A 27622-nucleotide genomic window follows, 5' to 3' on the forward strand; every position below is an offset into this window, starting at 1 on the left:
ATGGTGGTGCATAGAAGCATTTTATCATGTTAAATAACTGCAGTGTTCTTAGCACTGAAGAGCATTGTGTGAAATGCCTAAAAAAAAGACATTCCCAGGTGTCTGTGGTCTGGTTAGAAAATCAAGAATTATCTACAGAAGACCATTAGAAAATCTTCACATTATTTGATGAAGAGGGAATACTTTTTAATAGAAACAGTGGTGTGTTCAGTTGTGTTTTTCTCAAACATTTGTGCGAGGAAGGGGAAGGGTCTTGGCGAGAGGCCAGCCTTGGTTAAAGTGTTGAAGATGCTGAGCTTTGCAGGTTGTCAAGAACTGGAGATGCTGTGGCGACACCCGGGGTGCAGGGGTGACTGGGACATGTACTGAGACCACCAGGTTTCAGGTCATCTTCAGATCACAGAAGAGGATGTCACGGAGGCTGGAGACCCTGGGCGGGGCCTCTGCTGACCTAGCTGGAGCATCTGCACTGTCCCTCAGAAAGCCAACCGCACAGTGATTGGTTGGGAGGGGTCCTCGTTGAACACCTGCGTGTGGAGTTGAGCAGCATTCTGAAGACGGATAGAAGAGCACCGTGTGTGAGTGACAATAGGAGTAGCCTGGGAGTAACATCAGGATTCATCTGTTGAGGTGATGCTCTTACTAGAGATTGGCTGACACATCTCCTCTGTGTGGCCTTGATAGAGAGGGTGTCCCCTCAGTCACATCTGGCTCTGAAAGCAGATCTGGCTTTTCCAATGTCTGATACAGATGGCACGTGTTACAAGAGGCAGAGAAGTATCCTATGGGAAACCTTTGTCTTCCATCTCTACCATGGCATTTTGTGACCTGTGGTGGATGTGTGGGGATGGAGTAGTTGGCTTTTGAAAGGTCCCTGCCCTCTCATACCACAGGTGCAGGTGACAGGGAAACATTTCTGTGCTGGGTTGGGAGGCAGGCTTACCTGGAGACACACTTTTATTGGCTGAACTTAAACCATCTTTCTAGCTGAGAATGGACAAAGTGAGGGGAGGCTCAAGTCTCCTCTTGTCCCAGGATGGTATCAAATACCTCACGTTTTGTTGGTCTTCTGTCACTCAATATCTTAATGTTCCTAACTCTTGAAAGGAAGTTCACCAAACTCCAGAGGAAAGCTCAGGAGAGTGAGTCATTGTATGACATGACAGATTGTTATTACATCTTGTGTCTTACCTAAATTAAGTCACACAGTTTTGTTTCTAGAGGTGAACATCCTCTGAAGTCCTGACTCTTGCCACTTATTCACCATGTATCTTTGGGCAAGTCATTGCACCCCTCAACTTCCTTATCTGTCACAAACTGAGGGATAGACCTCGAGGTCAAGTTCTCCTCAGCATAAAATCCTCTGATTCCTGTACTCTGTGTGTAATAAAAATACAGAAGCAGCTGTAACACTGGCAGCAGCCACCCTGGTGGCTTGCGGCCCCAGAGGAAAATGCCCAGGTTTGGAACAACAGGCTTTGTTCCTCCTGCTGCCCAGTGACCGTGGAACTTTCATGCTTTAGAGCCTCAGTTTCTCCATTTCAGAAATGTGGATAATGACTACACATTATGAGGACAAAAAAGAGCAGTGTTTGAATGTGCTGTAGAAATCCATGTTCCCTCACCGCTGGGCCATGAGAACAAGCAGCTCCATCTGTGCTTCAGCTTCCCCAGTGAAAGATGAGGATAGTTTTCTCTTCAGGCAATGTGCGAGTACATGGGCGATGGCATTCCAGGCCAACGCAGAGGTGTGTGGTGGGGGAGGCAGACAGTCTAGCTTGTGGAGGTGTAATGGGTAGCTGGAGAAGGCAGACCGAGGCCACACGGCTGCGTCCCTCAAATGTGAGCTCTAGAGAGTGGGCTGCGGCTGCGGTTGGTGGTTTGGGAGACCGGAAAGAAGGCAGTTAAGATTGTGTTACTTGGTGGTGGTACAGAGCTGGCCTGGGAAAATGGCAGCAGAAATGAGCAAAAGGAGTAGCCAGGTGGCACCTGGACAGCTGGAGGGTTATGGCACTGAAGTGGGTTGGGAGGGAAGCGTGGGTTCTGTTTTGGAGGCATTGGATCTTGGGGACTGGGGCAGGCGACGGGCAGAGCTAGCATAGCGGAGTCCCCTGCTCTGAGCTCCATTGGTTCCCGAGCTCTCTATTGAGCATCTGTTGTGTGTGAGGCTTGTGCCAGGCTTGGGCACGGGAAAGTAAGACACTGTTCTTGCTTTCAAAGAGCTCACTGTGGGGGATCCTATTCTTGTATTTCACTTCCCTTCAGGCTTCTTGGATGCTGACTTCTCATCATGACTCTTGCTAAGCCTCTTTGTGGTCTCAGACATGTAGCCACAGACAGAGGGTTGACTTTGGCACTCTACTTTTTGCTGGGCTCCTCACAATCACTCTCACCACTGGAGAAAGCCCCCACGCTTACCCTGTCTTGTTCAAATTGTCTTCTTTTTCTACTTCTTGCTTCTCTACTTCTGTTCTCCTCACTTGCTTCCTTCTCTTCCCCTTCAGTCATCACCATTTTCATCTGAATTTTTCTGCTCTGACGGTAGCCTCTCCTTGGTGGACACTGTCATATTCTACCAGCGTGTGATTCCGCTTCCTGTTTTTTATGCTCGAGCTGGAGTACTGGACTGAGCCTGAGGTCAAACAATGAAGCCTCTTTCTCATCTGAAATGTTTTTTTCTAATCCAAAATGTTGGGAATGGGCTAGATGGCCACATGCTCTTGCTACTCGGGAGCTTTGTCATTCTACTTTTAAAAGGCATTCATGGTCTAGAATGATGGGCACCAAATGTTAGAAAGGGTTACTTGGGGATGATTTGCTTTCTTTTTTGAACATTCATGTTGCTTTATTGTCCTCTACTGAAAATGTATCACTTTGGAACCATCAGAAGGAAAAGCTGAGCATCTTTGTAGCTGACCTCTGGCTCACGAGAGTGGCTGGTTGCTCTGAGGCCTGGTTTGCTGCCTCGTGCGTCTTGGCAGAGCTGTTTTCACTGCTGTACCTTCTTTCACATCCACCATATTGATTTATCCTGCACCCTACCCCTGAGGTCCTTTCCAGCTCTGAAATGCTTCTATTCTGTTCTTCTCTTAAGTCGCCAGTGCTGTGATGTGGTAAAACCTCACAAAAGCTAGCAAGACATTTGCATTATAGAGTTGTCTGTTACTTTCAAGTACATCTAACACCAGCGTGGGCTGACAAAGGTAAACCTGAGCTGCGACTGTAGGGCTGATTAGCTAGTTGCTATTGTTTTGGTAAAAGAGTTTAGTGAGCGTTCATCAGAAGTCGAAAATGACTCTGAAATTCTTTGTTGTGGGTGATGCAGAGATGGACAGGCAGCCCTTCCAGAAATGACTACATGTGAGGAATTATAGGCTCCAAATCAACCAGAACCTCTTGTATTTAAGAGTGATGTTTTAAATGGTATTTGTAACTTGGTCTTTGGTTCCCAGCAAAAGCATCTCAGACTTATTGGAAATGGAATGAAACTAGTTATCCCTGGAAATGTGCTCCAAATTTGCCATACCTGTTGAAAACATCATGGGAAGTGCCAGGTTCATTAACTAGATCTTATTTTAGGTTTGGTTTGGTGAAGAATGGCAAGGTCAAATCACATGTCCAGTATTTCCTTAGCCCAATCTATAGTACAGATACATGGATTACATTTGTATTGCACTTGTGTGCCGGATGGGAAGGGGAAGCTGGAATGCAGGCTGGGATATTGAAGGCTTTAAGCTTGATTATGTTTTATTTCATAACAATGTATTTAGGACTGTGAATGTCAAACATTCAAATATAGCACTGGCTATGGCACTTTCTGCATTGATAGTAACGTTCTGTGCTGTTCAGCATAGTAGCCAGTAGCCGCATGTGGACATTGAAAACTAGAAATGTGGCTGCTGTGACCAAGGAATTGAGTTTTTATTTAATTAATTAATCTTTAAATTTAAAAAGCCTCATGTGGTTAATGGCTGTTGAATTGGACAGTACAGCTCTGATAAATGAGTGATTCCTAATACCCGATCACATTGCCTTAGAAAGAGTCCATCACTAAACTGGTATACCTTTCTACGTGGAAGAAAGACTCAAACCATTCCATATAGCTGAGTAATTTTTTCAGTCTGTATAAAAAGACATTCTGCTTTCTGATAACTAACCGATGGGATTAACTATTCTTAAATACTCCCAATTTTGACATAGTAACACAGATCTGTGGCACACACTTTGAAAGGTATAACAGTGGAGAGTGACTCTGCCTCCCCCTGTTCCCCAGGCAGCCCCTGCAACAAGGCTTTATGTCTTTTCCAGGGATAGTCTTTGCAAGCATCAACAGACTTAATTTTTTATTTCTTTTATTTCAAAGTATTTTTTTTGTTAAACTCCTTGTCTTCATTTCTCCTTTGGAGGCAGACGCCCATTGAGGGAGTGAGGGAAACATGGCCTCAGTCTGCACATGGCTGCCCCAGGAGGGCCCACCAGATCCACCAGGAAGTAGATCTTGATGGAAAAGCTCTTGATTTTCTCATTAGAAAAGCATCTTAATAATCTTCATTGGTTTGGCTTTTGCATTTTAAAGTACTTTTATTTTTACGATCTTATTTTTACCCTCATTGTTTAGACTTGGAAGATTTCTCCCCATTTGATTTTTCCTTGGTTCTGTGGAAAGAGAATGTTGGTTATCACAGAGATACTGTGGGAGTCCCTGTTCCCACTGGGAGGAATGAACTAGATGAGTGGGAGGATTGCATTAGTTCATAAAAATTTTTTATCTGTGACCTTTAACTCTTGTTTATTGCCACTATTGTCCTAGGAGGACAGAGTTTTTGGTCCACCGAATGGCATCGAAACCCTGTGTTGTACTCAGTCGCGCTTTCCCCTTCAGCATGAGATTGGGAACTGATGCTTTAAAAGTGTTTGCGAAGTTGTTGGATAGCTCTCAGAACACCAGATTTTTTTGGTGGAAATTGATAAAGAAAAAGGAGTTTTAAGACTTTTTAAAGGTTTTTTATGCGTCAAATGAGTCATAATAGGAAGCTTTGATTATTTCTAAAAGAAGACAGTTTTTTTTACACCCATTTAAATATTTTTTCGAGTTTGAAATTTCAATTTGTTTATTTTAAAAGATAAGAATTTTTCAGCCAGACCTTCATCTGAAAAAGACACTGATATGCGATGTGCAGTTTCAGTTCACAGAAGGGAAAGAGCTATGTGCCTTTGTCACAGACATTATCATTGTGCTCTTTCAGAGATTCCACATAAATGCTTTTTCTCCTTTTTTTCAACTGTGAAAGCTTTGAAAGAGTCATGAGGTCAAGTTAGGATGACGTCATTACTGAACAGCCTCACCAGGCACACGGTAGGTCCCAGGTGCCATCCCACTATAATCTCAGCAGTTGAGAAATGTGGAATGGGACCTCAAGGTGTGACCTCAGAGAGCAGGGCCTTCCTGAGCCTCTCCAGCTGTCTGGAACAGATCACTGTATAGTTCTTTCTTTCAAAGGAGCTGACAGTGGCGGATCATCGTCTGGAAATGGGTCTGGGGTTACCCCTGCTGCCCCTGCAGGGGGCTCTCGTTCCTCCTCCCGGAACTTAGGGTCTTCTGGTGGTGAGAAGGAAGAAGGCAAAAAGGTCCGGCGGCAATGGGAGTCATGGAGCACAGAGGACAAGAACACTTTCTTCGAGGGGCTATACGAGGTGAGTGAGTTATGGAGTCAAAAAAGGCAGCTCAAACCCCTAGCCTCTTACTACTTTATTTCTCTTTCAGTTTTCCTTCGCCATTCTTACCACATAGCTACTAGATCTATAGGTTAGCAGTTCCGGTTGGGAGCCCCTAATGTGACTGTGGCAGGTGTGGGTCTCTAGGGATATGGTCTCACCCTCTGACCATGACCTTTTATTTCCTCATTGTGACTTTAAAAGCTGTTACTAGGGAGGTGGCTGTTTGGAAGTGTCTTTGTATGCTTTTCTTTTCTCAGATTCTATCCATCGTTTCTGAGATAACATTGACTGAAGAGTGGTACCCTTCTTTCTGGGCTTTCCCCTTACAGCCGCGAGTGGGCCAGTTGGGAGGGATGTTCCCCAAGGGGGAGGGCCAAGGGGACACTTGTCATATCAGTCAGAGCAGCGAGCTCAGCCCTGAGAGACATTGCAGCTGACCTAGGACAGACTGGAAGGTCCTAAAAATAGAAGCTACTCCCTGATCCCACAGCCCAAAGAAGTGGCCATGCTCCCTGCCAGCTGTTTTCACTTCTGCATTTTGATTTTTCAAATCTTTGTAATTATAAGGAATGTGCTCTTTTAAAAAATTTTATTGTCAGATACATTTTTGATAGCGTTTCCTAGTTCTTTTTGCTCAGTAATTTTTAATGCCTATAAATATTCTACTCTAGGTGTAGGCAAACCTGTGGAATATGTCCTTACTACCCGTAAATAAAGTTTTATTGGAACACAGCCATACCCATTCACTTGTATATTGTCTCTGGCTAATTTTGACTGCAATGGCAGAGTTGAGCAGTTACAACAGATACTGAGTGTCCCACGACATCTAAGTATTTATTCTCTGGCCAAGCTTTGCTTCACTTAACCATTCTTATGTTGCTGATTGTTGTGGTTCCTTCCAGGTTCTGTTATGAATAATAGTATAATGAATATCTTTGTGAACATTCCATATTTTAGATTTCATCTTTAGGATAAACATCTAAAATAGGTTCCTCAGTCAGTGATCCTTATTTTTTTGACAGCGAAAGAATTGGAGTGATAGAAAAGTCTGGCCTTGCCTGCGAAACAGGCTCATAAAGGAAGGAGGCTTTGGAATTGAAACCATGAAGTAATCATGGAGAGACCAGAAAAGGAGATTGCTAAATGGAGGCAGAGAACTAGAACTCAGTGTAGATTCTGTACATTCCTGTGACTGGTTTTCTTTCCTGGGGCTGATGGTTGAGTCCGGGGTGGAGAAGGCCCACATGTCAGTGTTTGACATAGTCATCCAAGGAGAGAAGGAAGTATGCACAGGAGGCTTGTTCCAGTAGGTGCAGAGTCATTCAAATAAATTCAAATGTGTTCTTTTATTCCCTTTGACAGTTTTAAAAAGTATAGAGGCTGTTTTTCTGTAGATTATATACCCAAATTGCCTTCCTTAGCCTCTTTGTTAGGCCTATAAGACTTGTGATTCCTGGAATGTTCTTAAAATAGCAACCATTGTGGATTCTAACCCAAGACTATTACTGCTTTCCTGTGGCCCTTCTTGGGGAGAACATGGTCTCTGCAGGGGATTTGGCTGCAGAAAGCAATGGGAGATGTGGTTGTCTATTAAATATAGGAGGAGAAGAATTCCCATGAATGACCTGCCCTTACCTTTTTTCAGGTGGATTAGTTCATTCCTTTCTCGTTGGCTAGCCTTCTTTTTCTAATTTTTCTGCCAGGTAGGTGTTTCTTTTGAAGTCACCTGAAACCCTAGATTAATAATAATATTTGGCTGTTGTGATTACTTAACGCTTTTTGCTATTGGTACTATGTATCTCAAATAGCATGAGTGTGTGTATATTTTTTTGTGTGTGTGTGAGAGAAAATGAGAGAGAACGAGAGAACAAATGTATGTTTTATGTGTGTCAGACCAAAACTTAATGGAACTCTGATAGGATCTTGATGTATGGCTGATTGGTTGAAGCATAGATGATTGTGAACATTTTGAACTGTGAGATATGGGGTAAAGCCTCTGCTCTGCAAATGTTATTTCTGCAGTGTTTGTCCAAGTCATCCCTGCCTTTTGATGCACACAGTCAGATTTAGCTATGCTTCAAGTGACAAGAACCCAGCTCAGAGCAGCAGAAAGGGACAAGGGGGGTTGAGTGACTCTCATGACTAGGAGGGATAGAGAAGGGCTGGCTCAACCTGACGATGTCATCTGGCCTCTGTCTGATACCCTCTTAAACTTTGGGTGACATTTCTGTGCTTTTTCTCTCCTGCTTCAGACACTTCCCAGAGACAAGAGTCCCACTCCATTTCAGCAGTGGTTCCTCACAAAGCCCATTGCCAATTTTTCATTTTCCCTTCTCATGTCTGTCCATCTGTCTATATTTGCCTCTACTATACAGCCACACACAAGGCCAGCATCCTGTGTGTGGTTGATGATTGCTGAAAGGCTCGTCTAAGTATAGAGCCCTATGGTTGTGCTAGAAATGCAAAGAAGTCCCCCTTTAAGGGGCTGACAGTCAAATTTGGTAGATATAACAGGCACATAAAAAGTTGGACCATCAGAAAGCAAACACTAACAAATGGCACTAGAATTCAGAAGGCAGCATAGTTTTAGAACGCCGCATCAGGAGTCACAAAATCCAGATTCTAGTCCTCACCTGGTAAGTCAGTTCACCTCTCTTGGTTTGTTACTCCAGCTGCAAAATTGGGAGGCTGAATTGTTTCAGTCACCATTCTGATCAGGAGCCGAGGGAAGTTCTGTGGGGGAGGCGGCATCTGAGCTGGACCCTAGAGGAAGGCATTTCAGGTGCAGCTTTGCCTTTTTATGTTTTACCTAACATTGTGGTAGTTTTTGAAATGATAAATAAGCTTTAATTTTTTAGGTGTTTTATTTTTTAACTTTTAATTTTTGAACAATTCAGACTTAGAAAAAGTTACAAAATGAGTACAAAGAATTCCTTCTGCCCTTGGTCTTGCTTCCCCAGTGTTCACGTAACTGCAGTGTGACCTGAAGATGAGGTTCGGTGTAGGTACCACACCTCACTGACCTGCAGGCCTTACCGAGGTTAAGCCTGTGTTCTCATGGGTGTCCCTTTTAGATCAGGAACCCACATTGCATTTAGTTGTCACAATTGCTAAGTCCTCCAACCTGAGACAGGTCTTCCATCTCTTTTTCTGTTCTCTCATGACTGACACTTTTGAATACTCCTACCTAGGCTTTTAGTTTGTGGAACACCCCGCGTTTTGGGCTTACCGAGCCTTCCTCATGATTCAGTTTATATTTTGCATTTTTGTCAAGAACACCATAGGAGTGCTGTGCCATCTTTGGAGCATCCTGTCCAGAGTGTGGGGTGCGATCTATCTCAGTTCCGGTGGTGTGAATGTGATCACTGCATTCTGGAGGCATCTCCCAGGTTCTCCACCGCCAGGTCATTTGTTTAACTTTGAAACTACTTAGACACCCTGTTTCTCATCACTCTTTCTCCCACTAAGTTTAGCCACTATTGCAGTGTCTTTGCTGAAACAGCTGTTACTGTGGTGTTTGCTCAGTGATGATCTTCTGACTCTATTATTTCTACATTTATTAATTGGAAACCCAGTATAAGGAAAAGCTCTCTCCATTTATGTATTTATTCATTTATTTATATCTGTATGGACTCAGGGACATTTAGGCTATTTTATAAGTCATCATCCATTCTTATTATTGTTGATTTTCTTGCCCAGATTGTTGTAGATTTGGCCACTGGTAGCCTCTTCATGTTGGCTTCTGTGCCCTTTCAACATGGTCCTGTCATGCTTTGAGCACTTCCTCACTTCTGATATTCCACACTTACCTGGTACTTTTCCTGCCCCAGACATGTGATCATCCATTTCTGCAAGGAGCCTTGGTTTTTTTTTCGGAAAGTGGGATTTAGAAGTTAAGGATACTTGTTGCTGCTGGGGTGCCATTACCTCTAGGCCCTTCTCTGTACTTCTTATTGGCTTGGTTCTGCTGAGAGAATCAGCAATAGGTTCTCATGGCAGTACCTGAAACAGCAAAGATGCTGACTATGTTCTGTGGAACATAAGTTTTATTCTGAAAATCTAAGATGTACCCAGTTTTTACATGGAGATGTTGAAGGAAGGGATGGTCGGTCCACAGATGTATTCTGAGCATATTCTGCATGATTCTCTTACTAAATGTTCAAATTTGCTATCCTTGTTCAAATATAGAGTATATTTTGTACGATGGAAGCAATGAGGGTGTTTCTGAATAGTCGACATATTGTTGTATTTTAAGATGCCAGATATACAACCCCCCTGAGCTCCTTTATTGTCATGTTCTGTCTTCTGATGATTGTCTTCCCAGAATCGTCTCATTTCAGATTCTCTAAAGAACTCCAGAGATTAAACCATTTGAGTGATAAGCTTTATGTTTATCCTGCTCCAAGGTCCTTGCTTCTTTGATATCCACGTGCTGCGACAGTTCTATTCTGAGTTTTCATTGCTTCTCTATTATTCTGATTAAAACCTGAGGTTCTAGGGAAGCGAGGTTGAAGTTAATGCACAAATAAGATCTGTGAAAGACACTTGCTTGACCACAGAGGTCCTCTTTCTCTGCAAGTGTCTGCATCATACAGAAGATTGCCTTGTTTTAACACCTGTATTTTTACCATGAATTTATTTTCTAGCATGGAAAGGACTTTGAGGCGATCCAGAACAATATAGCCCTCAAATACAAGAAGAAAGGCAAGCCTGCTAGCATGGTGAAGAACAAGGAGCAGGTGCGACACTTCTACTACCGTACATGGCACAAGATCACCAAGTACATTGACTTCGATAACGGTGAGCATGGAGGCTCAGTCTTTGGGGAGCCTAGGATGCAGGGTTGGGCTCTGGTCAGCAGCCGGGCTCTCGCACACCTACAGGACACATTCTCTGGCATCGTTCTTGCCCAGCTGCGTGGCCTGGAATGTCCTTATTTTGTGGCGCTTGGGCTGGTGGTACACACGCCTGGTAACCATAGGTCAGGCTGAATTACGAGGAAGCTGTATCTGTTTCTGATGGCTCTTAGTGCCTGTGGTGTCTGGTTCCCTGGCTCGCTGTGGGCCTATGTCCCCTACTGGGAGAGAGGGGCACCACAGTCAAGAAAAGACCAGAATTGGACCCCTCCAGTCCTTCTGTCCCAAGTGGGGGCTTGTTGGGGTTAGGGTTGGGCAGGGCCTATCACACATCACCCAGGAGGGAAAGGCTAGCTTTCCCAAAGTTCTCGTCTGTGTTTGAATCCAGATTTGCATAGTCCCATCTTTAATTCATATGTCTAGGTTATCCCTAGGCGAGGTTCTGACATCTGGCTTAGAGTGTCCTAATTCACATCTCTGTCCTCAGAGGAGTTGCCCCCTCCTGTCACAGAGTGTCAGGAGGATTGCATCTTTGTGTCATTCCTTCCGCTCAGTCCTCAATTCCACCTTCTTCAATCTTATTTTTCATTTCTCCAGCTTCAGTCACTCTAGACATTTGCTTCTACTGACTTCACTTATTTCTGACATTTCTCCAAATAATATCACTTCTGATCTAGAATAACTGATAGCTCTGGTCACATTACTCCCCTCCCCTTGAACCTGTGCTGTGAGCCCTCCATGGCGGCCCTCAGTTCCTCCCAAGTTTCTCTCTTCATCCCACCCTTGGATGTTCTCCTGGCCAGGTCTAAGTGTGTCAGCCAATGCACATCAGTGTCACTGGGGCTAATCCATCAGGATGCCAGGTCCAGAGGTTTCTCTTCCAGCCTTAGAAAGACACAGAGAGCTTGAATCAAGCTGTCACTTTCTCTAAAGGGTCAGATAGTAAGTATTTTTGGCTTTGGGGCTTTACAGTCTTTATTGAAATGACTTCACTCTGCTGTCTTAGCTCGTTGTAGACACAATGTAAACAAATGCATGTCACTGTGTTCCAGCAAAACTTACAACAAGAAGCCTCCGGCAGGATTTAGCTTGGGAGTCATCCAGTTCGCCGACCCTGCCCTGGAGAAATCCTTTCTTTCCCCTGGCCAGCGACGAGCCCTGAGGAACCAGGGGCCCAAGCTGCAGGCCATCACTGTTGTTAGCTGACACTACCCCTGAATATATTTTCCTTTGAATCTTCATGGACATTGCCCCTCTGCCAGTCAGAGGCTTGCTGAGTCTCATTTGGAGCTTTTCAGACCAGTCCTTTCTGCCTGGTCCCCCATGGTCCTGTTCTAGATCATCGCTTTTCCCCAGTGCTCTGGTTCTGCCCTTCCTAACCTACCCTCCAAAGAGCTCATCCCCACAAGACCCACGTCTGACATACTTCTCCTGACATACTCATCCTGACCTGCCATTGCTCCCAAGATGGGGTCACCCTGCAGCTTACCTGCACTTTCTTTTGTGCCTTGACTCCTGCTACTTCACCATGTCGTTCTCCCTAAGTCCATTCACCTCTCAAGACTGAGCTCTTGTGTCAGTGCTCCCAGAAACCTTCCCTGAATCCTCCTCTGTCCCCACTGCCATCTGACCAGGGGTCTGCTCTGTGCCCGTCATTTAAGCATGTGACATTCTCTTCCCTGGAGATGCCATCATTGTCACTGCAGACGAGAAAACCTCAGCTCAGTGATGGAGGCCTTGGCCCAAGCCGCCTACATAATAAGCAAAGGAGCTAAGCTTCAAGTCATGGCCAGTGTCTCCTTAATGTAATATTTTCCGTAAATGTAATATTTTCAGACCACTTCTTCATGTTGCCATAGAATGTCCCCATGTGTTTTTTATTCAATGTTAATTCTTTGAACTGACATCTGTAAATGAGTAAATTTTACCTTTCCTCTTGCCACTTCTAGTGTTTTTAAATAATGCAGGTGTGGACATCTTTATTCACGCAGCATTCTTCTTCAGAAGTACTTTCTTCAGCTAAATTCACATGGTTGAGATAACTAAGTCTGTGTAAATGGGTGTTCTGTGTCTCATTGTGTCTTGTCATGAGTGCTGTCTGTCCTCCAAGAGGATCGATGTCTAGCCTGCTGGCCTGGGTATCTGTCTGCTGTTTGCCCTATTTCACATCTGCTTCTGTCCTTGACAAAGGCAGGAAGGGGCACCTGGCAGTTGAGTGCATACCACTCATAGCAACCTCACAGTAAGACCCACATGAGGTGCCTTTTTTCTGCTGAGTTTTTGGTCCCACTAAAGTTCTCTCTGGTCAGTAAGATGCTCGTTTCTCAAGAGTATTTTTAAGGTATCTTTTCTGCTTCAAAGCCTTCCACTAGTTACCTCATGGGTATCCTCCTTGCAAACGACATGTGTCTCAGAGTTATACTACACTTGACCAGTGGACTGCTGTGGAGGAGGGCTTCCTACCCTAGCTCTAGTTCCTCCCGCAGGAGGGGCCTGCAGTCCAGCCAGGTGTCTTTATAGAGAAAATACAACACAAACAGAATATCGCGTTGACCTTCTAATAGTATACCCATTTTTGAGAGATCGTCACTGTTTCTAGGGAACCTCAGAAATGGACTGTCAGTACCCATGTTTCGGGGACAGTTCTTAGATCTGACTTAGCAAATCTTTCACTAGTACTGTTTTGTTTATTTGTTTGCTTTCAGTGTCCGCATGACCATTCTCCACTGGCTTCGGCGTATTAGGGCAAGTCAGTACATTTTGTTCTTCCACAGGTTGTCAGTACAGAGTCTGTGTGTGTGCTCGTGTGCTCAGCTGTAGCTGCCAGTGTTTCTCAGATCACTTGATTATTTGAAATTTCAACACTCGTTCGGATCATACTGAGTCCAAGACTGTTGTTAATATCTGTCATCACAGACACCTTACCTTCCAGGGTGGCACGCAAGAATGAGTTTTAGCTGTTTGACTTTTTCTGTGTTGTCTTTTACATTTTTTTGTTGCTGTTGTTACATATTGTTCTTTAGCATATTTTTTAAGGTTAATCTGTGAGAATAGGTCCTTCATCCACTTTGGTTAGTCTGAAAAAGCTCCCTTCCAGTGAGAAACTTTGGTCACCAGTGTGTGAGAAGATTCAGAATCTGTTGGTGATAAAGTGTGGAGAGAGGGATGAGATGATTCCTGGACTGTGATCTAGCATGTTCCGCCCTTTCAGCACACCCATACTACAGGCAGAGTGGGCAGTGTCACCGGGGGGACACTCAGGTTCCCAGGGCAGACGAGGTTTCATCTGCTGTTCTGAGAGGTCAGGGTTATGTCCCAGGGCCCACCACACCCAGGCTTTTTCCTGCATAGGTTTCAGAAGTGACTTAAAGGAATGTTTCTTTTAAGTATTTGTCAACCTTCGCTGCTAAACAATCTCCTAAGCTCCTCTCCTCATCCCCATTATTTCTCTTAGGCCTTTTATCCAACTGTGGGATAAAGGGTGGATGAGTTGGCCACTGTCAGGTTCTGTTCTCACACTGCACTTCGGTCCCATGGCAAGCTCTGTGGGATAGATCCAACATGTGTCCTTTGTTCTCTGCAGTGTGGCTTGTGTTTCCCTCTCTCTGTCCCCTCCATCTTCTACCTTCTTTGTGTCTCATAATTGTGAATCTATTTTCCTAATGGTGTCCTGGTGTGACCCCATGAAAAGTGCCTTCTTTCTGTTGAGCTGATGTCTCCACCAAGGTTCTCTAGTAGGTCCTCATAATGTCTCCAAGTTGGTGGCAGTAGTTGACCTCTTTAAGCCCACCTGCCTCTTTGTGCCACACCAACATTTGCATCAGAGCATGACACTGTCCAGCCATTTCGCAGCCCCTTCCCTAGCCCCTGACTACCACAGTGTGCTTTCTGTCTCTATGGATTTGCCTGTTGTGGACATTTCGTGTAAAAGGAATCATATAATACATGACCTTTTGTGTCTGGCTTCTTCTACTTAACGTGGTGTTTTCCAGGTTCATCCAGGTTGTAGTATGTGTCAGAACTTCGTTTCTTTTTATGGCTGAATAATGTACCATTGTCTGGATAGACCACATTTATTTATTCATTGAATAGTGGATCTTAAAGTGTCCTGAGTTATGTTCCCCTGTGAGAGTCTGATGAGAGTTGTGAATCTTTTTCAGAAGAACCTTCAGGAATGTTGGCAGAGTCACACGCTCCTTAGAACCTGTCCAAGGTTCAGATTCCTTGTTTTAGATCATTTATACAAAACTTTATTCTTCATTTGCTAATATATATATATATATTTTTTTTCTTTCCCATTATAATCATACACAGCCAAATGTTATGACTTTGAAAAGGGGTCTCTGAGAGAATAGTTGTTAGGGTGAAGGACAAATGACATTGATTGCTGCTCTGTGAGATGATCTAAAAGTTGCCTAAGCTGTGCTTCTGTTAGGATTAGGTTTGGCATCATATAATACAAAAACCCCAAATAGCAGTGGCTTAAGCAAGTGAAGATTTATTCTCTCATGTCAGAGATGCCTGCAGTATGTGGTCCAGGGTGGGCAATCAGTGATCCAGGTCCTCCTGTCTTTCCGTTCTGCCATCCTTAGCACCTTACCATCAACAAGATGGCCCTAGGCAGCAGCTCGGGAGGAAATGGGTACACATTTCTGCCCAAATCAGTCTTTTAAGGAGACTTTCAGAAGACCCACAATACTTCTCACTCTCAAGGCCAGAACTTAGTGGTGTGGTCATGTTTAGCCACAGGGCAGGCTGGGACATGTGCTGCCTTACCCATATGTGTTGCTTCCCAAATATAACTGGGCCTGTTACTAAGGAACAAGGGAGTATGGGTATTGGGAGTCTCTAGCATTCAAGCCATGGTTCCTCTCTGGTCTGGCACCAGGCCGCACAGATCCGTTAAGAGGAGGTACGACAGGTCAGCTTTTCTGGTTCCATGTGAGGGCTGCCCACCTCACATGGAACTCAGGCAAATACTGCATATGTGGAGAGACGTGGATAACAAATTTAGTGATGATCATATCCCACTTCCATGGGAGCTGCCTGTGCTGGAAGTCCCATTTTCTCCTCCTGGGGCCCACTCATCTTCCTGTTAGGACTAATTTTCTAACCCCTCCTTTTTCTTGCTTAACTTTTTATTTTGTAAATTACAAAACACAGCACCATGTTTCTGTAGACTCTCTGCTTAGTCTCCCCTGATGTTAACGTTCTACTGTGCTGAGGTGCAATGATCAAAACCAAGAAATTGGCAGTGCTGAATATTGCGCCAGCACTGTTCTTATGCACATGGGCTGGCCAGCCTCTGAACGGCCGTTTTTCCCCTTCTGAAGCCTTATTTCCTGTCTTTCAGTGTTCTCTCGTGGGCTGAAGAAGTCGTCTCAGGAGCTGTATGGTCTGATCTGCTACGGCGAGCTGCGCAAGAAGATCGGGGGCTGTGAGTACGGGCCAGCGGTACTGCCCCAGCCCTGCTGGTGGCTTCGGAAGTGATGTGGCCTTCTACAGTGCACTCACGGTTCCTCCTGGCAGGACCTGCTGTCCTGGCACTGTTGAGTCTTTGGTCCCAGGGACATTTCTGTTTTCTCTAGCTTTCATCTTGAAAACATTTTAATGTGCAGAAAAAATGAAGAAGATAGTGACCACCACATACCTGCACTTAGATTTTTCGATAGGTAACATTGGCCACTTTTCTGTGTGTACTCTCTCCCCCTCCACACGCTTGCTTTTTTCCTGCTCAGCCATTTGACTGTAAGTTGCAGACATCCAAGCACACCCCTAAATCCCTCAGCCTGGATTTTCTACACACCTACAACCCTAATATCACACCTATTGCATTTCACATTTATTAGGGACCACAGTCTTACCTAATATCTTGCCCATAGTCAGATTTCCCAGAACGTTCCTTCATGCCAGTTGGACGCCAGTTGAGGACATTGCTCTCCTTGTAGCTGTGGTGTCCCTTAAGTCTTTTGACCTGGAACATCTCCCACTTTTTTGTCTTTTGTGACACTGGTACTTTGAAGGATTCAGGCCCCTCCCTTTGCGTTGTTCTGACAGTCTCTTTGTGACTGATTCCCTTTAGATGTAGATGATGCTCTGGCCTTCCCAGGGCACCCATGCCCAGGGCCTCACATTCCTACCTTGTCACCTGTATGACCACAAGAAGAAGCATTTCTACTTCTCCAGGTGTCACTTGTCTGCCTGTCACACGGATTGGAAGAGCACACACCCACAGGGCAACCCTGAAGGTTAAATTAAATCATATGAGATGATCAAAAGCCATCATCTTAGCAGTCACTAATATGTCACAGCTGAGTGGGCAGTTGGCTAGGGATATGGAAGCATCAGAAGGGTGGAGAGGACAGCTATTCACTGATTGCTCTGCATGCCTGGCCTGTGCTGGGTCACCTCCCCTCTCCTGAAACAGGCAAGAATGCCTAAGAGGCTCCAGATGGGACAGGCATCCTGGTTCCCTGCCCCCTGTCTTCCCTATAGTCTGAGGTCTTCTTTGTAAATGTCCCCAGCTCCTGCTTTGAATGGTCTCTTGAGGGGAGCTCTAGGATCCCACCTCCCTTGAATCTCTGCTTCCCCTTCTCTGTCCTTATTTCTGTCTTAAAATGCTTTTGGTCATGTCAGCGCATTGGGCATCACCTCCTTTGGCGATGATGCTATGGCCCTTCCTGCATCCCTGCCATGTATGAGCTGCTCAGCCAGAGCTTCCCAGCCCATCTATGACTCCACATGAGTCTTTTGGGATCCATGATCTTGGGTAGTTTTCTTTTGCCCTTGGGGAATCACCTAGCCTCCTGACCCAAGGGGCCTTTGCACTTGGACTTCAGCTCATCTTCCTGCCAGGCGTCCCTCCGGATCAGCTGCCTTTGTCCTCCTGGCGATGCCTGGTTGTCCCTTTTGGCCTAGCTGCACATCAGTTTCACACGTTCACACACATACATACATACTTCCTAATGGGGCTTCTCCCGCTGAGTTCCCACCCACTGGTCCATGTGCTGGGACATTGTTGTGCTGTTTCATGAATCTTTTTGGAGAAGGACATGCTTGTTCAACGTGTGGCCTCCGCAGAGTGTCCTATACACAGGAGCCACTTCTACTCAGTGGTAGCTCTTTCTGAAAAGCACGCTCTGACCTCCTGAGCACTCAGACACATTTTCTGTGCTTATTCCATCTGCCATAGCACTAGTGTTGGGACGGGGTAATGCAGGGACAGCAGCTGCCACAGTCCTCACTGGTTTGTTCAGATGGCTTTTCTTTGAAGGGCAGTTCCTTGGACAGTGCCCATCTGGTGATTCAAACCCCAAAGTTGTAGTGGTTCCACCCACCCAGGCTTCTGTCTTTCCTGCCTGCTAGACACAGAATGACGGGCCCTTCTCTTCCCTTGCCCTGTGAACTCCTGCCTACCCTTTAATCTCAGCTCACTTGTCCACGAACTTTCATGACAAGCTGGGCTGCAGTGTTACACATTCTCAGTACTCCAAACCGTCCTTCGTGCAGAATCACAACTGCCACTTTTACTGATGTGTGCTCGTTTGATTTATGCCTGTCTGAGGGCAGGGCTGTGTGGGACCTCTTGTTTAATGAACAAGTCTATACATTCATCCTCTCTGGGGCTTTGCCTTCTTTCCTGAAGACCTGTTTCTGTCTGGTACTGTTTTCTTGCAGCCTGCAGAACTTCTTTTAGTCTTTCTTGTTGTACAATTGTGCTGGCCATGAATTCTTGTAGTTATTATTTATCTGAAGTATTTATTTAGTTTTCCTTCTTAAGATATTTTTGCTGGGTGTAGAATTATGATTTGATGTTTTCTTTTTTTCATCACTTTAAAGATGTTCGACTCTCTCTGGCCTGCACTGTTTCTGGTGAGAGGTCACTGGCCATCTGTGTCCTTGTTCCTCTAGAGAGGGATGTGTTTTTTCCTCTGACTGGTTTTAAGTTTTTGTCCTTGTCTTTGATTTTCAGCCTGGCTATGTGTTTGTGGCTTATTGTTTTTGTTTTTGTTTTTTTCACCAAAATATGTAGAAGTATTTAAAGAATTTTCAGTGAGCACCCAAACACCAACTACTTAGATTCTCCCATTACCTGGTTACTATACTTGCTTTCTCACACTTCCTGAAGACAGCACTAAGTACCGGGAAGGCTGAGGAAATGTTCAGGTTCTTGACTCGTCATTCAGCAGACCTAGGAGTGTGGGGCTCAAAGCTGACTAAGGTGGGCCCACAGGTAACACAAGAGTCCATCAGGAGATGTGTGCACAGGGCACAGTGGTTACCCTGAAAAAAGAATCTCTGAACTAGGCAGTTAGGCACCAGTGGAGGTTCAGCATAGGCAAGAATTTGGGAAAGAGTTTTTGGACGGAGTGAAGAGTTTTTGGGCGGAGTGATCGGCTGTGCTGATGCAGGTAGTGGTCCCTGCATGAGCGGAGAGGACATACAGGTGAGAACAGTACCGTTAGCACAGGTGACACCTTGTTTTGACCTTCAGTAAGGGACTTTATGCTGGAAGACCTTAGATATTTCGTAAAGTATTTCGATTCTATACTGAAGATAATTATGTGGAAATCTTTACCAGTTTTGCTCCTGTTTCAAGGTCACATCTGTTTCTTTTTCTGTTTAAAGGTATGGACGACAAGAATGCCACGAAGTTGAATGAGCTCATTCAGGTTGGGTAAGTATGAGTTGTGTTGTGAGATACCACCTGCTCCTGTCGGGTGTTTGCATTATTCTCTGAAATATAGAACTGGAAATATCTGCCTGTCCCTCTCACTATGCCACCAGAGCTTCTGTGCTCTCTCCTGGATCTTTCCACTCCTTGTCTTGGATGGACCCACCCACCACCCAAGATCTCTGCTGGTCAAAGTCCAGCTGCCTTGTAGATTGAGCTCTCCCTGGAGTAGAGTAGTCTTCACTGGCCTCTGCTGTATCTGCAGGACATTGCCTTTTGCACCTCTGGTTCTTGTCTCCAATAGCCAGGGGTTGGATGGCCTGCGAGCCTGTCCTTCAGGTCTGCGCTCCTGCTAGGTGGGGCCGGCTGTGTGCGCTTCTGCTCTGGGTCCAGCCCAGCGTCTGCCCTTACAGATGCCCGTGTTGGATTCTCGAGGCTTTGTATCTATGAACTGCCACCCGTTTGGAGCCAGGCCTGATAGTCACTAGGATGTATGTATCACCACTGTGCGAAAGAGCAGTGATTCACTCCAATCGTCAGGGAATGCAGGTAGCCTTAAAAATTGGTGTCATTGGTCAAAGGGAGCTTCCCAGAGATGTGTGGGGTATGGTCAGAGGCAAGTAGAAAGAGAGGCCACTGGCCATATCCTTGTGGGTTTTTTGTCACGCGCATACCCCATTCGTTTGTTGCAGCTTCAGCATCCCATCTTCCTTTCCACTCTCACACCTGCCCTGCACTTATCAAGTGGAAGCTGTGTTTTTTTCTAGAATCTAGGATATTCATGTGATATTGTGCCTACCTGAGAAACCTTGTTAAGAAGGGAAAGATTTTTGGCTGAGGTGGTTTCTGACATTATTATCTCACCAGCAGGCAAGAGAGTTACCACAGGATATATAGCACTTACCCGGTGATGCAATTTTAGGACAAGTCTCACTCTACCTTTTATTTCAGTTACTCCAGAATCTGTGGGTAAGCTGGTGTTACCAGCCCTTTGCTTGGTGCTCAGGGTTCGTTTGGGGCTGGTTTGATGGAAAAGCAGTGAATTTGCTTGGCTTTGTCTTACTTTTTGCAAAAACACAGAAAGGAGGGCATTATATAGGAGCATGTGGGACTGTCTCCTTGGTGTCTGGAGAGACATGCATGCCCGATGCCTCCTGACTGATCAGGAATGTGAGGAAGGCATGCCTTGATAAGTTTGAAAATGGCCAGGTTGGTTTAAGCGGCTGTTGGAACTCAGAGAGCCAGAAGGCTGTGAGCTGTAAGTCTGAAGGTACCGATAAACCCAAGAGCTGAGCTGAGACTCTTCAGTTTCAGAAAAGAGCTGCCTCGGTGAAGCCTCAGTTGAGATGATGGAGGGATGGTTCCGAACAAGCAGGGATTCAGGAGGAACGTCTGCATTGTGCATGTGTTTTGAATCCTTACTAGATAAAGCATAAATTTACATGAGTCCATACTAATAAAATCAATGATTGAATGAATAAATAAATAAATACATAAATAAATAGAGGACGAGGTAATAAATCTCCCATGTGGAATTCCACATAATTTATATAGATACTCTACTTTTAAGTTTTTATGTAGGTAGTTCCCCTTCCTTAAGTGTGGGCTGCTCCCCGGGACTTCTAAAGAGGACAGTATAGGAAGGGGAGAGGAGCATAGAGTGGAGACACCTGACAGACACTACCTCAGCCAGATCAAGGTCTGTGTCAGTGGTGATAAGGCATATTGATGGCATGGAGAGATGTTGCACTGTAAAGACGTCTGCTTTCCCTAAATTAATTGACAGATACTTGTAGTTGCAATCAGAATCACAATGCAGTTTCTTTGATCATTAAGTATAACTAACCTTCACAGCTCTGAACATTAAATGTAGACCTTAAGTGCACAGCTCTGTGAGTTTTCACAAAGTGATCCCACCAGATCAAGAAATGGAATAAATGTTACACCACTAGCCTTCCCAGAATCTTCCCTTGTGCCACTTCTACTGCTTAAGGCTCAGAGTAAGAAGAAAGGCAAATTAAACTGATATCACGTTTTACAACTGGATGGAGAGGTCTTAGCATTGTTGTTGGTCGTGTTTGCAAACAGCAGGGATAAACTGAGTTTGTAACTCATCCCACCCATAAGGGTGCACACCCTCTGGCCTAGCAGTCTCGCTTTTGGAAATAATTAGATCAGGGTGAGCCGTTCTTGCGAAGATATACGTGACAACAGTGATCATGCTAGCAAAGGGGTGTCAAAAAGTGAAGAGCTGGCTCTGGGCAGGATCAGTCTCCATTTTTGTTTTCAGAAGCAAGGCCTGGCAGGTGCTCACTTGGCTGCTTGGCCCCAGTAGGAGTTATACCAGGGTTCTCTTGGGGTCGTGGGCAAATGGGCACCCCTGCTTTCTACTTCGTACATATTTTTTTTTATTTGACTATTTAACAAGAATGTACTTTGATTTGATCGGAGGAGAAAAATTCCATGTTGGGGAAAGGTATTCTTTTTATTAGTTTTAAACTGCTATGACCAAGTTTTCTCCATGGGGTTATAGTTATAAAAATGCAGTTATCTGTATTTCTAGCAATAAAAGTGTAACACATGTGGCTTAAGTCTTGGTTGGGCCCTGTTGTGAGCGGATGCTGTCAGGCCTGGTGGCAAAACTCTCTAGGAGCCTTTGTATGGTTATGGGGTGAGAGGAACCTACCTATTCCTCATTACGTCCCAGAGGCTACAGGGCTCAGGGACCAGCAATAGCTGGCTTTGACAGAGCCCAGAGAGGCTCTGGGCTCAAGGAGTGTCCAGCAGAGGGCATGACACCCTATGCTTCTCTCCTGCTTCTTTCTCTAGGACCAATGACTGTGTCCGACATGGCGGGCTCAGGAGTGCTGGTGAGGGACAGGGCTTTCCTTTTGACTGCTGCCCTTCCCCTGAGTGACAAGCTCCTGCTCACCCTTTGGCTGCAAGCTTCGACACTCCCCCTCCCCTGAGCCAGAGCAAAATCTGGATGTTACATGTCTATGTGTGACTCATCAGCACAGCGCTCCTCCTGGCGTCGTGGGTGCTTGCCTGTCAGGCTCCTTACCAGCCTGTAGCTCTAAACGGTCTACCCACACAGTCCTTACCCTGGTGTATCAGGGGCCAGGCCCAAGGCCCTTCTCAGTGTGAGTCCCAGAGACCCTCTGACAGAACCCAAGCAGACAAGTGCATTGGTACCAGGTGCTGCCAGCTCCTTTCTCCAATGTGACAGAAGAGCATCATACACCAAACCCTTATGCACCCAAGAAGCAAGATGGCTGCTTTTTCAGTCTTTCAGAAAATTTTATGAAAAAGTTTGAACATCAGAGAAGTTGATAGAATAGCACAGCAGCCACCTGCATACACTTCACTTGCATTTATCAGTAGAAATGAAGAGAATTAGATGCTCTTTTTCACAGAGTTTGGTGTCAAGGTAGCTTGTGTGGCCCTCATGTAGTACATAGTGAATAAAATAGAGGTGGTTAAGGAGCAGAAATCTGCTCAGGCAGTGCCCACGGGGAATTCGTTCATATCTACAGGACTTTAACCAGTGGTAGATGAGCACAATGCCGACTCTGGGATGGAATGTGCTGTGAGTCAGCTGTAAGGAACCTGTCATGGGCGCATCCAGCTCTTAGGGTCCTCATCTGCTTACCTGGCAGCTCTGGGTTCAGGTGCCCTACCTATTAACATTGTCATCTCTCAGGTGCTGAGACACCTGAGAAAAGGTTTGAAACAGCATCAGCTCAGTGAGAAGATTTCTGCCTGCAGCCATAAAGAGATGTGAGACAGAAAGCCTACTGCATGGCACATTCATTCATTCTAGAAGGATCTGAGTGCCCAAATGTGCCAGTATCAAGAATAGGGAGTTGGATATGCAGTGGTGTTAGAGTAGGGGCAGGACAGCTAATGAAGTTCATTCAGCAGAGATCATCTTTCCCATGTATGTGTGTATGGCACATGCACAATAACCTGTGATGAACGTGATCTTGAAACCGTCAGGATGCAGGGAACTTACACCGAGTATCCAGGGAAGGCCTCTTGGAGGTGATGACATTTAGGCTCAAGTCTTAAAGAAAAAGGTGAGCTGGGATGACGCAGGGGTGGGTGAGGCTCAGGCTAAAGGAATAGAGAGTGCAAGGTGAGAAAGGAACCAAGGGGCTAGGGTGGCTAAAGTGTGTGTTGAGGACCTGCTGACAGGGAGGGGTAGAGGGGAGAAGTAGAGCCAGGTCAGGCCAGGACCCTCTCTTTAGGCACATTGGAATTTGGGAATCTTGCCAGAGTATCAGGATAGCAGGCGAGCCCCTTGTTTTGGGTTAAAGTATTTTTCTAGTTCCATGTGGGGGCAAGGTAGGGTGTACGCATCCATTTTTAAATATCTAGTATTTTAATTCACGTACTTTTTGCTGTTTGCCGTATGGTTCTGCAAGTTTTTTTTCTTTTTTTCCCCCTCTTTAACTGTCCCCCCTCCCCCCCCCCCGCTTCTATCCCTGGATAGAATCTATGATCTATGGATTTTGCCCTCTCCCCTTAAGAACTGGATCTCTGAAGGTGGGGCATCTCCTCCCATGCGCTTGCAGCATGCACCTGGGGCCTGGCGCACCCGGGGTATGGTCCATGGTTCCACTGGGGCTTGAACCCAGGACCTTCTGCATGTAAAGCAGACGTGCTAACCACTACACTATGGAGCCACCCCCTGCAAGTTTTTTTTTTAACTTTATTTTTTTAGAGCCATTTTTTATTTACAGAAAAGTTGAGTAGTGAGTACAGAGATGTCCCATATACCCCCTTCCTCTGCATATGTTCTTCTTCTTATGAATATCTTGTATTAAATGATACATTTGTTAGAATTGATTGACAGATACGGATGCATTATTATTAACTAATGTCCATTGTTTAATTAGTGTTCATTCTTGGTATTGTACATTCTTTGGTTTTTGACAAATGGCAGTGTCCTATATTCACCGTTACAGGATCTTACAGGATAGTTTCACTGCCCTAGAAGTCCCTGTGCTCCACTGATTTCTCTCTCTCTTCTCTAAGGCCTGGCGATCTCTGATCTTGTATTGTTTCCATAGTTGCCTTTCCTGAAGGTCATAGAGTTGGAATCTTATAGCAGGTAGCCTTTTCAGACCAGCTTCTTTAACTTACTGTTCTGAGTTTTTACAAATAAACAGTTAGTTGTGTACCACCACAACCACAGTCAAGGTACAGAACAGTTCCATCACCCCCAGATTCCTTCTTGATGCCCCATTGTAGATGTTCCCTCCCCCATGCCCAGCCCTAGCAACCACTGAGCTGCTCTCTGTCCCCTGTAGTTTTGCCTTTCCCAGAATGTTATTTAAACAGGATAATACCGAATATGGCCTTCTAAGTTTGGTGTCTTCCACTCTACAATATACACTTTGAGATTCATTCATGCCTTTTCCTGTGGAGTAGTGTCCCTATTGTGGCTGTTCTGTAGTCTGTTTATCCATCCCCCAGAGAGGGACAAGGGCTGTTTATAGAGAATAATTGACTAAACATCCATCTCCTGGGCATATTCCCAGGGGAGGAGATGGTGAGTGTGTGCATAACTATGAGGAACTGGCAGACTGCTTTCCTGGGAGAGTTCCAGTTGCTCCTCATACTGGTTGTTCTCAGTTTGTTTGTGCTTTTGAACCATCCTACTGGGTGTGAAGTAGTACTTCATTGTGGTTTGGGTTTGCATTTCCTTGATGACCAATGATGTTGAGCATCTTTCTTGTGCTTATTTACCATTTATCTGTCGTCTTTGGTGAAGTATTCAAACCTTGTGCTTATTTTCTTATTTTTGAGTTTAGTGAGTTCTTTGTTCTAGACACATGTCTTCTTTTGTCAGATAGGCGATTTGCAAATATTTTCTCCCAGCCTGTGACTTGTCATTCTTTTTACTACTGTCTTTCACAGGGCAGAATGTTTAGCTTTGTTGAAGTCAAATTCAGCATCTTTTTCTTTTATGGATTATGCTTTTAGTGTTGTATGTAAGAACCATTTGCCTAACCTAAGGTCATGAAGATGGTCTATTTCCTTATAAAGTTTTATGGTTTGACATTTAAATCCATGATCTACTTTGGATTTATTTTTGTATAGGATGTGAGGTTTATACTAAGTTTCATTTTTTGGCCTATGGGTGCCCAGTTGTCCCAGCCTCATCTGCCAAAAAGATTGTCTTTCCTCCATTAGCTACTTTTGCGTCATCTAAGGTCAATTAATTATACTGTGCAGATCTGTTTCTGGATTTTAATTCTGTTCCATTGATGGATGTATCCATTTTTTCACTAATAGACATTAGTTTTTAAGACCAAAACAAAAAGCCTGTAAAAGGGAAACAGATTGGTAGGGGGAATTAAGTATGGTGCCTGATTTAAGACCAAAAAGTGTTGAGTGTTTAACCAACTTTCTGTCTATGCTTCTCACACAGATCTTCAATTAACTGTGACTCTCCTTTTGTTATAAAATTGTAGAATTTGATAAAGGAGTAAATGAATTGAGAAAAGCTCTAAAATTAAATCTTACCACATTAGTCACCCAGCAGCATGCTTATTAGATTTATCAAATAACTTTGCATAGAAGAAAATAAATCTTTCAGAACAGAAAGCCAGACTCCCACATACATAGAGGAATTACTCCGTTGCCTGTTTTGTCAGAATGAGTGACACTCAGTTCAGGAGTTCAGATAGAACCCTCTATGTGGTTATATTACATCGGAGGTCAAGCTGTGATTCTTCTGCAGAAAGTACCTCTTAAACCCCCATGCCCTGGGGAAGCACTCGCCCAGCCTGTCAGTAGTCTCACCTGTCTTTCAGCTGTGGGGATGATGTGAGGTTGGGGAGTGTGGACCATGTCCTGAGACCAAGGCCAGGCCTGAGAGGCCTTCTTCCTGTGAGCTTGAATATGGCACTTTACCTCCTGCAGGCTCCAGGCTCAGGCTGCTCATAGAACTTCCATTTGAGAGAAAAGGGAAAAAATTTTAATCTCAGAATGATCATCTAGTCATAAAAAGGGGGCAGCTCAATTTCACTTAAAAAAAAAAAAAAGGAAGTCGCAAAATAGCAGTTTAACGGAAAATGTGATTATCACAAACACAGGTGCCACCTGCTTTTTTAGTCTTGCCTGTTACTGTTTTATTTTGTTTGGGGTAGATGTAACAAAAAGTGATGATGGGCAGGAAAGTCCACTTGTCCCTAGAGCCCTTTATTAGAGGAGGTTCTTTAAGAATGAACTTCATACTTCATTGCTATTCTTTTAAAATGCTCCTCCCTGCTCCCCCTCCCCTGCAGCCCTGCTCCATATTATTTACATTCACACCTCCAGGGTAGCACCTTGCATCTCCCCTGAGTTCAGTGGCTAAGACGTAAGCGTATGGTCTCAGTGGAGTGTGGTGCTTGTTCACGCAGACTCTCATCCTCTCTGAATCTCCCCTCCTGACAGAATGGGGGGAGCTGGCTCCCTGGGGTCACAGCTGGGAGTTGGTCAGTTGAAAAGTTGGTTAAAACACAATAATAAAAACAACGTACCAAAGGACCTTTCATAAAACTTAAATCTACATTTGTTCACTAGCCACTGACTGGGATGTCTAGCCAAGGCCTTTTCTTTGACTGAAATCTACTGTTAGAGTTCTGGCTTGTTTTTATCTCAGAAGCTGTAGCTAAGATGCATCACTTGTGATTTCTGTTTTCAAATAGAAAAAGAGCTTAGGGGCAAATAGCAGTGGGACTGTAGAGTGCTTCCAGGTCACCCTCAGTCTTTCATAGTTGTCTCTCCCACACTTAACTTGACTGCCATTTTTTAAAACAACCTACCTTTGTTGAGTATTTCCAAAGCATTCCATCATTCCAAGTGTGTGTTTTAGAAGGAACTATTTTTTTGGCTTTTGTACGCATTTATAGTATTTCTTTAATTCTAATATTGTATAAATTATAGTCATAGCAGTGTTCAGAGTGTCACCAACAGCTGTGATAGGCTGCCTTTGGGCCTGCCTGCAGGTCAGTTGCGGGGAGCACAAGCACATGATATCCCTTGCCTGCTGGCTATGAGTGCCCAGTACCCCCAGGCCCCTGATAGTGTGGTTTACAGAGGGACTAGGGGATGTTCCTGACGTGGAGATGCAGCCACCTAGAGCTCAGTTGAGAGGTCACATAGAGGTAGGTTGAGACATGCTCTTGAGAGACCCCAAGGAAGAGTTGAGAAGGGAGTGCCATCTGACATCTGATGGGGGCACCATCGTCCTGGGCTTTCCACGAGATGGGACAGTAGCTGGTGCTGCACCAGTCACCAGGCAGGAGGGCAGGGCATGTTGCCTGTGAATGGCAGGAGTCCCTTTAGTAGTGCGAGGTGGGAGCCCTGGAGGCCAGGC

General features: G+C 44.9%; 1 protein-coding gene and 1 non-coding gene across 6 annotated transcripts in view; one reads left to right on the forward strand and one right to left on the reverse strand.

Annotated features, from left to right (window-relative positions):
- The window catches only part of CRAMP1 (cramped chromatin regulator homolog 1), a 58969-nt gene that overhangs the window by 7825 nt on the left and 23522 nt on the right, over nucleotides 1-27622 (forward strand). For all 5 annotated transcript variants that reach the window (XM_011376850.2, XM_023521326.1, XM_011376851.2 and 2 more), the window contains 4 exons: nucleotides 5501-5694; nucleotides 10365-10518; nucleotides 15928-16011; nucleotides 19203-19251. In XM_011376850.2, coding sequence (XP_011375152.1) covers nucleotides 5501-5694; nucleotides 10365-10518; nucleotides 15928-16011; nucleotides 19203-19251 — 481 coding nt within the window. The remainder of the gene's footprint in view (nucleotides 1-5500; nucleotides 5695-10364; nucleotides 10519-15927; nucleotides 16012-19202; nucleotides 19252-27622) is intronic.
- On the reverse strand, nucleotides 23864-23936 carry TRNAV-UAC. The gene has a single exon. It is a non-coding gene; the product is annotated as a tRNA-Val (tRNA).

This window comes from Pteropus vampyrus, unplaced genomic scaffold (genome assembly GCF_000151845.1).
Source record: "Pteropus vampyrus isolate Shadow unplaced genomic scaffold, Pvam_2.0 Scaffold303, whole genome shotgun sequence".
Lineage (NCBI taxonomy): Eukaryota > Metazoa > Chordata > Mammalia > Chiroptera > Pteropodidae > Pteropus > Pteropus vampyrus.